Genomic DNA, 14,738 nt, shown 5'->3' with positions numbered 1-14,738 from the left:
ACCCTCCTGCAGGCCATTCCTATACTCAGAAACCGCTTTATCCTGGGTAACAACTCTTTCCTATCCTTCAAGGCCCAGTTGATAGCCTCCTGCCCAAGGGGAGCTGACCATTCCTGACCCCTCTGGTTGGAATCCATGTGTCTTCTGCTGCATTCCTGGAATTGGCTCCTTGAGAGCAGGAATGAGGTCGGATCCATCTCAGCCCCCAAGCATCAAGGTCCATGCCACACTGCGATGCTCCGCTAGTGCCAGTGCAGTCAAAACCCATTAGAGACCGGTTCCAAAGACCGAAGTGCAGTGGAGTGGGATCTACAGATCTCACGAGAAAAGCTGCCATACTTACAGGAGTGATGGCCCCACATACACCGATGGGCTCGTGCCTGGTGAAACACACAACGTTGTCATCTGGAAGAGACATTAAGAATCTCTTAATCTCACATGGATCGAGCTTAAGAATCCTACATAATTACAAAGACAAGAAACAAACCCAGAGGCCCATCAAAGTGTCAACTCTAAGTTTTATCTGCTTCGTAAAGAAGTGATGTCTAACTCAATTTCAAAAGCAAAATTCCTTAGAGGAAGAATCCGCACGGTGCCGTTTCTTTTGCCAGGGGGCGTGGGAAGGATGCTCTGGAGAGAAACCAGAGGCTACTCTGAAGAGGCTGCCTGGAGGAGAAAGAAGACCAGGCCGGGAGTTCTGAGCTGGCTCACCTGTGGGGATGGTCCTTCCCTGTATTTTGTCTGCCCACCCAGCAAAGTATCGAAGGGTTTTGATACAGCCTTCCAGGTCGATGAAAAAGGCATGAAGGAACGGCTTCCCTGTGTCCATCGTTTCCAGGGTCTGCAATCATAAGACGACATGTTTTTAAGACACGGTTTTCCGTTTGACCCTCAGATTGGTAAAGACAGCGCAGGGAGAGAGAGCAGGGTCCTGGAGTGCTGCCCTCAGGACCTCCCAGCCACGTGAGTCTCGGAAAGCAAGACAGCACGTTCAAGAGAAGACCTGTCCCAGACTGTCAAGGACTGCTTTTCTTTCAGAACACCTCAGCCTGGGGGATCGGCCAGAGCATGGCCACGGGTCCCCTGAAGGACGGCACGCGGCTGGTCTGGCGCCTCTCTGGGAGGGAATAAACGCGCTCTAGCACGGCCTTCTGTCGTCCTTCGGGAGCGCCGTTGGCCACGCGAGTCCGCGCGCTCCAGGAAGCTCGCAGAAGGTGTGCCGGCTTCAGGTTGGCTGGGAAGGGGGCTAGGTCCCCTAACAAAGGAGAAGGGGCCCCGGGTTCTCTCTTCTCGGCCTCGAGGACCAGCACAGCTGTGGAAAGCGTGCCGGACTCCGAAGAGTCAACAAGCAGCACAGAGGCTCGACTCCGCGCTCCTCGCCCGTCCTGCGCTGGGCCGCCAGCCGGATGCCGGCTGGGAAGAGAGCGGGCTCTCCCTGGGTGGTGAGGGGTGACTGCTCCCCAGGCGAGCACGCAGCCACTCAATAGTACGGATTCTTTTCTGTTTCCAACCAGGGAGAACCCCTGTGTCCCTCAGACAAGCGGCCCCAGGTGAGTCCAGGGCTGCAGCCACCCATCGTCATCCGTGGCTGCAGGAAGCGGCCACCCTGACACAGAGCCCAGGGCAGGATTCTGGTCGCAGAGTCGCTGGGGCGAGATGGCGGTTTACAGAGGAAGAGAGGCCCCTCCGTGCGCAGGCGCAGACGCCTCGTCTCCGACGGATGGCTCTGCTCCTGCTTCAAGGTGCAGACGCCAAGGCTAACGGAGCCCAGGACTCATTTGTGTTATCAGGAGGGCAGGGGCATGGCTGGCACTGAATCTAGGCCTTCTGACTTCCGTCAGGTCAGTGATGCTCTTCAGGTCGCTGCCTTGGACTTTTGCACCAGGGCATGTAGGTTGGCTAGGTGAAGGGCTGGCACCACTTTATCTTTGCTTCAGGAATGAACCAAGCATTCTCTGAACAGGAGGCAACCCTTTCTTAGCTGAGAGGCCGTGGCAAGTCCCTGAATGTCATCCTGCCTCAGTTCCCTCATCTGTAAAACAGCACTAATAATGGTATCTACCTTACAGGAGTACTGTGTGGCTTAGAGGAGTCCCATTCATAAAGCACTAATAGCAGTGTCTACCCATGGTACCAGTCACATCCACTGTTCAAATGATGGTAATAAGAGCTGTGACGATTGTCATCATTTTCCCTTTTGGGACCAGGTGGTCAGCAATCCTCATCTGGGGACAGTGAGGAGACAGGAATGTGTATTGCTAGAGATGACAGGGCTGCTCCGGGTCTGCGGTGTGTCTCAGCCCTGGTGGAAGCTGCTCAGGGATCCAGTCAGGGCAATGTGACAGCCAGTACACTGTACCTTTGCCTCCTATTGATTTACATTCCAAGTTGGAACTTTTCTTTTCCCAGGGGGAACTCAACAATTGTAAATAATGCCAAAATTCTCCAGGGCCCAGCTGCTCTACACAGCATCTGGTCGTCTATCAGCAGAACCTGGAGCTTGTTCTTGGCGCTTTTCTGGGATGGGAAAAAAGGCAAGGGCTGGGCAGAGCTTTGTGGGGACATGCAGGGCCACTGCCCAGCTCCAGTCCTGGCTCACCTTCCAGCTGGGTAAACTAGGACAGATGACCTAACCTCTCTGGGCCACAGCATTCTTATCTTTTAAACAGGATGATAAATACTACAGATCAAGTGCCTGCAACAAGCCTGGGACAGAGTGAGCATTCAACAAGCATTGATTATTTTTATTATTAATTTAGTCACGTTTGCTTACTCTCGTGATAACAGGAATTTGCCAGGTTGGTGTTATGGAATCTTTCCAAGCAAAACTGGGTCATGATAGCTTTAGAAAGGAAACTCTTAAAAAAAAAATCAAACCCAATTTTCAGGTGATTATGCAGACATGAAGCAGAGAGAGAAAGAGAGTTAGCTACTCGCTGGGACTTTTAAACAATTATTGTGGCTGGATCATGAGAGAACCACAGCTGCTTTTAAGTTTCTTTTTAACATTTTAGGAGAAAAATATACCTTTTGAGAAATCAACACATGCTAACCCTTAAACACTAAAGGATGAAGGGAAAGTGCGGTAGGGACGTGCCCACGATGAAGGGCTCAGAAGTGGGGCTCTAATTGAGACGAGAGCAAACAGTGACAGCTCCTCTTTGGAGGCTCCCGAGATGAGCATCCGAACACGAGAGCCTGGGTCCAGGTACCGCGGTGAGGGAGAAAGCGCCAGGCCTGCTGGATCTGCCCACGGTCTCCAAACACTGAACACGAAGTATTCAGGCCCAGCTCCATCAGAGCCACCAAGCTGGCAAGGGAACATGATGGAAGAGGTATTTTGTGCAGGAGAAGGCAGGAAAACCCTCTCAAGGATATGCTTTCTCTTGATGCAGTCTGGGTTCTAAAAACTGTATTTGCCGGTCACTCGCTTGTCCCTTCCACAGTGTGGTGAACAGCTGGACCTTACTTCTCGTGGGTAGTGAGTCTTGATGGCAGAGGCACCCTGCTCCACGTGCACTCACAGCAGCCTTCCAGGACAGCCAAGAGGGCTGAAGGTGAAGGGGGGGGCCTTGCAGCCACCACGCCCCAAGATGATACTGACGCTTAAGGACAGGGAGGGGAGGGTACCGGGCACATCCTCTCCCGCCTGCTCTGAATCCTCACGGACATTGCAGACAGATGAGCTCATGCTGGGGGAAAACAGAAATGTTTTTGAAGAAGCCAGTTTGGCAGCTTGAGAGTTGAGACTGGCTTTTGCTGCAGGAAGAACCAGAGGCTCTGTGGAGAGAGACACTGACCCTGGGGGGATCTCTCTCCCCTACTGCAGGCTGGCCAGCTGGGGCGGAGGAAGGAAGCTGCAGGTCTCTCCGTGTTTGTGGACGCACCCACAGGGCAACACACCCCAGAGCAGCACCCGAAACGGAGTTTCTCCAGCCTCCACCCATGACACACACGCAGGGCCAAGAGAATCTCAGTGTCCTTGCTGGCGCTGACCTCCACGCGGGTGTCCACCTGACCACTCATTCCCAACATCAAATCAAGAAAGGAAAGAACTGTTTTTCCAAATCAGAGGCCAAAAAGGAGGTTTCCTTTCCTACCAACTGGGCCTCCAGTTCTGGGACAAGTGTTACACGGGAGTCTGAGCTATGAGAGCTGTGTGTGCGGGTGGCAAAGGAGAAGGCGCCAGGGCCCCAGGATCTCCTCTGATCAATCACCCGCCACAAAGGAAGGTCTGAGGATCCCAGTAAATTCTGCACTTGCTACTCCTAAATGTCTTCACAGCCCATCTCATGAGAGCAGCCCAACTCACGCAATGGGATGAATAAAGACACACATTTTGCAGCTGAGGAATTACGGTGCTAGAAATCACCAGAACACACAGCTGAGCTTAGAACCTGGTCCTCAGATGGCATTATTAATAACTTCATCTGTTTAGTGCTTACTGGATGACGGGGACTGCAAAGGATTTTAAGTGGATCATTCTCACAACACTCAGATATCAATAATGTTTCCGTGAAGAAACATACACTTAGGGAGGCTGGGCAACTTGTCCAAAGTCACACAGCTGATAAAGCAGCAGAGCTGGAGTTTGAACCTAGGTCTTTCACACTCTGAAGTTTCCTGTAGCTAAGTTATCCCCTCACCATCACCCCACACACACTCACCACTGCCCATTTCAAGGTGAAACGGGTGATTTTTAAGCTATATATGGACACTTTTTTTGTGCCAAGGGGTGGCATTTATTTTAATAAGTATTAGAAAAACCACACCAGCACATTACAACTGTAATTTCATAGACACTGTCCCTTAGGATGAGGTTAAATTTCAGTTTGGAAAGGAGTTGATATAAGAAAACAAGTTAAGCTCTAACTGTGCAGGTAGGACCAAGGTACGGCCCAGCCCGGCTGTCTGTGAGCATCTCGAGTCTGGGAGCCACTAGTGCATCAGAACTTCCTCAGGCCGAGAAGACAGCGGCAGGGGCAAAAGTCTGACCTCAGAACGGATCGTCTGAGTCCAGGGGTGCGGACGCCGGCCTTGGGCTGGAGAGCCGTGCCTCAAAGGGCAGCGCAGCCCCACCACCTCCAGACCCGGCACCCGAGTCCTGTCTCCTGCGCCGGGAAGGGGCGGGCCCGAGGGCCAGCGGGCCATGCCCCCCTCCCCGGGGCGGGTCCCCGGTACTCACCGCCCAGACGGCGCGGTCCCTCCCCCTCCCGACCCCGCTCCCCAGTCCTCTCTCCTGCGCCAGGAAGGGGCGGCCCCGGGGGCCAGCGGGCCACGCCCCCCTCGCCGGGGCGGGTCCCAGGTACTCATCGCCAGGACGGCGCGGTCCCTGCCCACCGGGAAGGGGCGGCCCGGGGGCCAGCGGGCCACGCCCCACTCCCCGCGCGGGTCCCGGGTACTCACCGCCAGGACGGCGCGGTCCCGCTCCACCAGGTCCGCCAGCTGCTGCAGCAGCCGGCCGCGGCTCGGGGCGTCCAGCCGGCGCCACGGAGAGCCCCTCTGGAAGGCGGCTTGTGCGGCCTCCACCGCCTTGTCCACGTCAGGCTGCAAGGCCGAACAACGGAGAGAGCCTGTCACCTTTCGCGGAGGGCTCGGCTGTCCAGGAACTGCAGAATCCGGCCTCCAACCGGCACAGAGGACGGAGGTGGGCGGGCAGCTCAGAGCAGTCGCCAGGTTTCGAATCACTTCAATGGTCAGGGACTTTTAAGGGATTTTGGTTTTGCTTTAAGTCTTTCAAGTTTTCTACAAGGGCCAAGGATTAACTTTCCTTCTGATTATACAAAGTATTTAAAAGAGTCATAAGACCACTGACTGTAATCATTTTTCTTGCTGACCTATGTTGGAAGAGAGCATCTACTTGCTACTTAAGTTTGGACACAAACACATTCCCACAGCTCACCAATGAGGTGGGGAATGTCTGTCTTGGCACTTTACTCCAGCTGAGAACCACATGCGGTCCAAGAACGCGGCAAGAGTCCTCCTCTGGATCTCAGAACTGACGGTATTGAAAAAGTCCACATCAGGAACTTCTCCCTTTAGCCTCACTTCACCTACCCCTGGGGCTTCCCTGGTGGCTCTGCCTGAAATGCAGGAGATGCGATTTCAATCCCTGGGTCACACAGATGCCCTGGAAAAGGAAATAGTAACCCACTCTAGTATTCTTGCCTGGAAATCCCATGGACTAAGGAGCATGGGTCACAAAAGAGCTGGACGTGATTCAGCAGCTAAACAACACTATCAGCTATCCCCTGGGAGCTGTGATCATTTTATAGACAAAGAACTGGATCTTCTGGACACTGACAGAAAAATTACAAGCAAATCTTCTTTACTAGGAAAGAACGAGAGCTATTTAGAGTAATGTCACCCATTCTCTCAAAATTTTTATTTTTTTAATATTGCTTGGCCACATCATGTGGCCTGAAAATCTTAGTTCCCTGACTAGGGATTGAACCTGCCTTCCCTGCAGTGGAAGCTCAGAGTCCTAACTACTGGACTGCCAGGGAATTCCCTGACATCCATTCTTATGCTCAAGAAATTGAGGTTTGAGGCTTTGGTTGGTAATGATCAGGGGCTCACCCCCCAGATCCCTCTGAGCCTCTCTTCCTTAGGGAGATGCAGCCAGCAGTGGGCACCCAGCACCAGTCAAGAGGGACACTGCACCAAGATTCTGTGTATCCAAAATGGGCTTGGAGGGGAGTAGAAACTTTGGCAAGGGAGATATTAGGGCTTTGAATTCCTTGTCCCAGGCTCTGGGGTGGAGGCCAGGAATTCTCCAGCTGCAGGGACGGGGAAGCCTCTGTCTTCTGGTGCTTGGAACAGTCACTCAGACCATGGGATGAGCCAGAGCCCGTGGCGGGGATTTCACTGCTCCCTGGCCCCTGTGTACTACACCTGGGAGACCTGCTCAGCATCATGTCACACCCCTACACCCTGACGTCTTCACATAAGCTCCTCGGTGCTAGTATTATAGACACAGAGCTTTTCATGGGGTGCTGCACACGGGAGGGGCTGAACAGGTACAAACACGGTGCATGGCACACCGTCACAAAAATCCTGCTACTAGAATCAAACTCAAGCCTATTTTACACATGTCGTTCACACTACCTACATATTTATGAACATCAGATAAGTACTCCAGTGGTTGAGAAGACGGCTCCATTTCTATTCCCTCCTTACAAAAGCTGTACTTTCAACCTTTCCCCAATGACACATATTCAAAAGATATTTTATGGTTTGAAATGTATCAAGGACATATTCAGGAGTCTCTTAGCTTTATATATAATAATGAAATTAATATATTACATATATAACACATAACTTACACAATATACCCTGCACTATCAAATAGGGTTGTAGGCTATAGCTTTACACAATCATTTAAGTTTCTGGTAGAAAAAAAAAATCTGGCAGTTGCATAACATTATTACTTCTGCATGACTTAGCAAGTCTTTGGTCTCCTTCAAGTCTTTTTTTTAAAAAGTGTCTCCTGCCAGAATGTTGCATTTGGTGAAACACACCAGCCAGCCGGAAATGCTTTCAGGAAAGATTCTTTAATGCTTCCAGGTTCAAATCATTGATAAAAACCTTTCCTTTAGCCACGTGATAAGGACGGCTGAAGTCATCCTCACAGATGGAAAAACATCTATCAAAGGAGAAGGACTCTACAGCACAGGGTCCCTAATTGATCCCATTCTGGGCCATGTGTCTACGAAGCAGTTTGCTTAGGTTCGGCCTCAGTGTGGGCCAGCTCTGACTTACAGCTAAGCTGAAGCACTTCCTTATCCTCTAGCGATCAGTAATTGAATTACTGGGCCAGGGGGAGGGCACCCACCTTATCTCCTTCTTCTACTTCACATATTTTCTCTAGAGTTGAAGGGTTATACGTGGCAAATTTTTTCCCACTCTTGGATTCGTTCCATTCATTGTTGATGAATATCTAACCAGGAAAGGAAATTGTAATGCATTAGGCTTAAATCAAAATCATATAATTCCAACATGCTGAGGACCTTAGGTCACGTCTTTTCTTTCCCTCCTGCCAACCTGCCCGCCTGCCGTTTTACAGGTGGGACCTGGAAGTGGGGGGGACAGTCACATGCCCAACTGGGAGCACACTCAGAATTATCAACAGAATCCAAGTCTTCTGACTTTTAATACATTTCCAGAGAACTACAAATTGTCAAAATAAAACTGAAGTAATTTAGAATTTTTTCTAAAATGTTTTTAGACAATAAGATGGAGTCACAGAAGAATAAAAGAGTTAGTTACAAAAAGGACATGAGTTAAATTTTACACACTCATCAGGTTCAGGGGACCAACACACACATGCACACACGCAGTGCCAAGCAATCTGCCTGCCCCGAAGAGCATGTCAGCAGTGAGCGTTCCCTTCTCCCTCCTTCCTGCTGCAACCCCCAGCTGGATCCACCAAAGAACTGGATTTATAAAAGGATCTCACTATAACCCTTTAGCCCTCATTAATGCACATCAGTGCCATCTCCCCATTCTCTTTAAAATGTCTATTTTCATGTTGGGCTTTAATAAAAGCCAGTGTTGGAATAGCAAGATAAATATCTGGGTTAGGAAATGTTCGGGTTATATTAACATATGTTGCAAATAACTACTTATATCCAGAACTAAAGAATCAACTCACAAAAATCACTTAGTTCTGAGACTCGGTTATCTAGAACACAGCCAAGAATAGAGATATTAAAAAAAAAAAAAAAAGACATTATGAACAAACTAAAAAGAATTTCATGGTCTATGCACTGAAATATGTGTACTATTTACTCTTAGCTTACCCTAAGTTCTTAAAAAATATTAAAAGAGAGGATTTGGGGGAAAGAACTAGGAACTGAGGTGACAGATACCACACAAATCATTTTCTCACAGTACGGAGGTCCTGGCCACCCAGTGAGAGGACTGAATCTCCCGTTGTACCCGCTAGGGACCACCTCGTGGTCAGAGCCCATCGTGGCATCACAGAGACCCCAGTAGTGAACATGGCTAAAATGCTTTTGAAGCATGTCCATAGAGTAAAATGTCATCAACGATTTCTAAATAGAGAACTAGCTCATCAGATTCCATCTCCATATCTATGTACATGCTAAGTTGCTCAGTCGTGTCCGACTCTCTGTGACCCCGTGGACTGCAGCCCTCCAGGCTCCTCTGTCCATGGGATTCTCCAGGCAAGAATATTGGAGTGGGTTGCCATGCCCTCCTCCAGGGGATCTTCCCTGACTCAGGGATTGAACCCGAGACTCATGTCTCCTGTATTGGCAGGTGGATTCTTCACCGCTGAGCCACCAGGGAAGCCTCCATATCTATATTCATATGTTTATACACATACATTTATATGCATGTCTTAATATCCATCTATTCTATTTATTATATGCTTATCTTTGATTCATTTAAAGGGAGAACTGCATCACTACAGGGCTAATTTCCATCACTGTGACTTCAGGGCTAATTTCCACGACTGTGAATTTCATTCATTTGGAATACCTGGTTCCCCGGTGAGGACCGGTGAGAGGGTGGCCGATTTATCCAGCATGTGACCTGACTATGTTCTCTGTCCTCAGCTGTCCTGGAAAAACTCTGAAGCTCACGGGAAAGGAAGCCTTCTCTGGGAAGCCACTGGAGTGCTGTTTTGATAACTCTCCCTGGAAAGCAGGGAAATTTGAGAGTGGTGGGGCAAAGCACAGAGGGCCAGCCCTGGCTGGGCAGGTGAGCAGTGTCCCTGCCTTCTCGTGTGGGTCCAGGCTGACAGTGGCCTTCAACTGTGGGACGTGCCCATCCCACTTCTGGAAGCTCAGTGCCTTCAGCCTGAGGCCAGGCCCCAGAGAAGCATGTGGGAAAGGCCAGGCTACAATTACAGGCTTATTCTTCCCGCTGAAACCAAACCCGAGAGTTCAATTTTGCCATCCAGCAAGCAATCACTCGGTAACAGTGAGAAATTAATGAGTAGAGCAGAGGGGTTAAGTTAGCGCAGGGAGGAAAGTGCAGCCAGGAAGACAGGCCCATTTGTCGGAAGATGAAATTTCGTGGGTTAGATAATAGAGACTGTCAGCGAAATCTGCTGATTCTAGGACCTTCCTGATATCAATTCCAAGGGGGAGGGAAAATGAGCAGGTAGTAGAAGAGAATATAAATAAGGGGATAAAAACACATTGCAATGATCAGATGTCTGTTATACTTCAGCTTCAAGCATGTTCCTCCAAAAAAATAATTACTCAGTTGTTTTGTGACATTGATCCATAATCCTTTCTAACCAGCAACTTAAAAAAAAAAAAAAAAAGTTCAGGCTACTCAACTTTACTCATATTTTCCCATCACAATGTTTCTAATTTAGCAAAATTTTTTGCTTTATACTACATTACTAAGCAATCTTGTAAGTGGTTTCTACTGTTGATTTTACTCTGCACTAAAAGAAAACAAAAACACAAATGAGGAAGGGGTCAGAGAGTGTGGCCTATCAATTATGCTGGCTTTCTTGTTTTGAACCCCAAATCAGGAAAGTGGGTCTTAAAAAAACCTGTTTTCCTTGACTTGTGAACTGGTAAGAAACAAAACTTTCAGAGGAATAAAACTACGTTACACAGAGCGGATGGGATTCACACTTTATTGGAGGAATGGAATGGCGTCCTATCCAGACTGAGTTGGAAAACCACAGCCGTGGTTGCAGTCAGGTGCCCCAGAGAGGTGAGGGTAGTTGTTACACAAGAGAGTTCTGCAGTCACCGCTTACAGAAACTTCCACTGGACCCCAGCTCTACTCAAAAGCAGTGTTTTCAGAAAAGGAGATTTGAGGGAATTTTACTTTTCATAGAAAACAATCATTAAAAACTAGCGTTTTATTGAGCCAGAAAATCTTAAAAAAAATTTTTTCTGCTACTGTAAGAATTGTTAAGGAAAGTCCTTCTGAAGTGAAAGGGGCTGCTACCCTCTAAGACCTATGTGGGGCTTCTAGGGGACTCTCCCCTCCCCAAAATCAGAGAACAGAGCCCAGTGTTAAAACATGCAAACAAACAAAGGTGCTTCTTCCTTACAGAGACTGGACTTACCCTGGGACGTGGCCCCCCAAGGCTGGGGCCCAGACCCACCATTTCCTGCATGTCCTCCATTAGCAAGAAGCACCAGAAGTCGGGTTTGAAAAACGACAGACCGTTACCGCTCACACGCTCCACAGCCAGGAGGGCCTCGATTCTGTAGCTCTGATTCTCCGTTTCTTTCCTCGCACTGGGGGCTGCCTCTGCAGCCAGAGGCTCTGCAAGCATTGCTTGCCTGGGCTCCCACCCTCAGTCACAGCCACCCTGGTGCCCTGACCCCACAAGTGCTAGGAAGAGGCCTCCGTGAGGTGGGCCTGGAGCAGGGACAGCGAGGCTCCAGCAGAAAAGAGGGCGCAGGAGCCTGCTGTTGGGCTTCCCCAGTCTTCATCGCCAGTAGCTGCTAAGGATCTGGCTTTCCAGCCCCCTCCATCTCATGCCGTCCCCTGAGCCTTAGTCACAACCCAGTTCTATTCCACTAAGAAGACGGACACCCAGCCAGACAACAAAGACTGACTGGTCACTCTGTGAACGTGCTAAGATCCACCTCTAAGTAAGGGCTGCATCTACGCTTGCAAAGGGCCAGAAAGAATTGCAGACAAAGAGGCAACTTTCCATATGTGGCAACATTGCTCTGATAGCACTATAAAAGGTAAAAAGGAATAGGAAAACAATATATATAATTTTTGGTTGCTATAAAAGAAAAACAAAATGCCACCACCACCTACAACAGGTGACAACCAACAGTTTTAGGGGCTAAAAACATTTAGCTACTATTTTCAGTGTTTCCAGAATTTGCACTCTGAGGCTGCTCCTACTTATGAAACTACATTAAAAATGGTCTCCATCGGTCTGTCTCCGTTGATTACAGAGCCCTCTGGAAACAGTTAATTTTAATGTCATGTGATCAGAGGTCCAGCCGACCATACGTGCCAAGAGATCAGAATCTGAAGGCCACACATAGTGGCCTGCAACTTTCTCTGCTTGATTAAAACTATTTGAGACACATAATTGCTACTTTTGAAAGCAAATTGATGGAGGAATTTTCTAAGTGTTGTGTCAGCTGAAGTCGGGGCGGGGGGTGATAGCAATGGATAAGACGCAAAAATAAAAGGAGATAAACTTGAGGAAAGTGAAGCCCACAGTGACTTCTGGCCTGCGTCCCTGAAATGCCCCCAGACCCAGTCCAGTAGCTTCCAAACAGCCTCGGGGTGTCCCTGTACTGGAGAGGACGCGCTCCGCGCTGGCCGCGGAGCTGCCAGTTGTGCCCAGCTCAGGCCTCGCCATCTTCCTCTCTGCCCCAAGCAGGTGATCCCGCCGCTTTGCCGTGCTCCAGCCTGCCGGCCCCGCGGCGCAGAAAGGACCGTGAGGTGCGGGACTCCGCGGCACGATGGAGCCCTGCAACCCGCGGTCTCCCAGGCCCAGACCCGAGACCCTGATCTGCCAAGACCAGGGTCTCGGGGCTCCGGGACACCTTCCCGCTAGCCCTGGCTCCGCTGGTAAGCTGGGACGAGCTGAGCTAAGCACGGGAGGTGCCCTTCTCTCTGCTTGCTCCCGCTGACATTTTCCGGAAGCTTCCCAGGGCAGCCTGACCTCCCAGAGCGGCTCTCAGCGTTTTCAGGCACCCTCTGACTACCCCGAAGCCCGACCCCTTCAGCCCTGGAGACCTCGCCTCAGAGTCTGCGGGGAGACCACCGCTCCGGTCCCCGCGGCCCACCGCTGGCCTTCAAAACAGGCCTGCAAGGGCACGTCGGGGCCGCAGCGGCCGCAGCCTGGCACGGCGCGGCCGCTGCAGAGCCTCCCTCGCGCGGGTTCGGCGCCGGAGAGTCCGTCTGGGGTTGCTGATCTCGGGGTCCCTCTCGGGGTGCGCGGCGGACGCGGGTGGGGCGCGGGCTTCCGCCGGGATGTCCAGCGCTGAACGCGGCTTCGGGAGGACCGGGCCCGGCGCAGAGGCTCGGGTCCCAGAAGCGCCGGGCGGACTCCGCCGCCCCAGGCCCACTCCGCCGCCCCACGCCCTTGCACGCCCCAAGCGCAGCGGCGGGGCTCCCGGCCTGCGGGCCCCTCGTCCACGCCCCCGGCCCGGCCGGGCAGCCCGGCGCAGAGCCAGGCTGCCGTCGGGTGGGACGCGGGCCCGTCTCACCTTGGTGAACTGGACCTCCAGGTTGCGGACGGGGCGCGGCAGGGCGGGCGCCTTCCTGTCCGGCTGCCCGTTCTCCACAGCCCCGTTGGTGGTGGCCATGGCTCCTCGGCGCTCCCCGGCCCGCGGCGCCCGAGTCCTCGGCGCCTGCTCTGGCCTGGGCGGTGCGCAGCCTGCTCGCAGGGTGACAGCTCCGCGCCGCTTTATGGAGCGCCCCACGCCTCCCGCCCGAGGGGGTTGTCTAATTGGCTGCAGGACGGGAGGAAGGGCGGGCGGGCGGGCGGGGAGGGGGCCGGCCCGCCTCACCCCACCCCGCCCGCCGCCCCTGAGGGAGCCCGGCCACCCCCGGCCCGGCCACCGCGCCGCGCGCTCCCCGCCTGGGAGGCCGCCCTTGGAGGAGCGCCCCTGAGCCCCGCCGGGCCCCGGAAGTCCCGGGACGGGGAGCAGGGACTCGGGCCGCGGTCCCGGCGCCCTCGCCGAGGTCGAGCGAGCCCGTCCGTGGCACCTGCCGCCCCTGGCCGGCCGCTGCTCGGCGCACTCGCTCCTCCTCGGGAGGGCGCGCCCTCCGGCCGGTCCGCTGGGGGCCTCACTCCGCGCCCCGCGTCGGGGACCCAGCGCGGCGGCCCCGCGTCGCCGCCCACGTGCCTCGGCCTGGGGTCCGGCCGCCGCCGGGGCCTGGCTTGCGGGACCGACGCCCGCCGTGCCGCATTCGGCCGGCGCTGGAAGCTCCCGGGCCCTGGGCGTCGCACACCGAGGGGCAGAAGGTGAGGGGAAAGCCTTTGGCCCTTCCTGCCCCGCGCTGTGGCGTCCCAGGCCGCCGGCCTCTGACCTTCACAGCCGCACAGCGGGCCTCCAGCCTAAGTCCCTGGAATGCAACCGTTTCGATTCTTTAAAATGCATACATTATATTTCAATTAAAAAAAAAGAAAGAAAAACAGAAAAAAAGAGAGACAGCACATGAGATCTTTGCAGCTTTGTTTTGAGCGGACGCGCTTGTCCCATAGGTTGTTCAACTTGCCAGCTCTCTTCAGAGGACCCAACGGTGCCAGAGGAGACTTGCTCCAGGTCCCATCTGAGACTTGGAAGCGGCTTCTCATGCATGTCTTCCCTCAAGTTTCTGGAAGGATGATGTGGGGCACGACCTGGGGGACAAAAGCAGTGGTTTCATCCCCAGAAGCCTCAGCCGCTCAGTCCATTTCCTTCTGTGAGTAATCTCCAGTGACACACAATGGAGACACTCCTTACTGTCCTGAGGCTCCTTCTGTTTGTTTTGGGGCTCCCAGTGGCATCTGTGTCCCCACTCTCTTTCCTCACTGCAGGGCTGCTTTGTGTTCGGGATTGTGGAGTAAGCTTTTAAGCTTTCCCAAAATTGTCATCAGATCACCTGCCTTCTGGGCACGAAAGGTTCCTGTGCTCTTGTGGCTTACAATGTACACGTGAGGCAGGGCAAGGGGACAATAGGTTCCCTGAGTGGGCTCACTGATGTGCTGTGCTGTGCTTCCTGACACTGATGAGTCCCAGAGCAATTCTGTCTCTTTTCTTAGCTGCTCCTGCCAG

The 14,738-nt window shown here is 52.5% G+C and overlaps 1 protein-coding gene across 2 annotated transcripts in view; it reads right to left on the bottom strand.

Moving 5' to 3' along the window:
* ALDH1A3 (aldehyde dehydrogenase 1 family member A3) overlaps positions 1-13,359 on the bottom strand; it is a 41,952-nt gene extending 28,593 nt beyond the window's left edge. Inside the window, exons 1-5 of one of the 2 annotated variants that reach the window (XM_086364886.1) lie at positions 13,185-13,359; positions 7,835-7,939; positions 5,407-5,547; positions 712-841; positions 344-405 (exon numbers count right to left, since the gene is read on the bottom strand). In XM_086364886.1, the coding sequence (XP_086221012.1) occupies positions 344-405; positions 712-841; positions 5,407-5,547; positions 7,835-7,939; positions 13,185-13,283 (537 nt within the window). In that variant the 5' untranslated portion in view covers positions 13,284-13,359. The remainder of the gene's footprint in view (positions 1-343; positions 406-711; positions 842-5,406; positions 5,548-7,834; positions 7,940-13,184) is intronic. The other variant, XM_086364887.1, reaches the window with a different exon arrangement.
* Between the last annotated feature and the right edge of the window lie 1,379 nt (positions 13,360-14,738).

This window comes from Bos grunniens, chromosome 21 (genome assembly GCF_055505025.1).
Source record: "Bos grunniens cultivar Pamir isolate PY7600 chromosome 21, Bosgru_T2T1.0, whole genome shotgun sequence".
NCBI lineage: Eukaryota > Metazoa > Chordata > Mammalia > Artiodactyla > Bovidae > Bos > Bos grunniens.
This window is presented reverse-complemented; position numbering and strand designations above follow the sequence as displayed.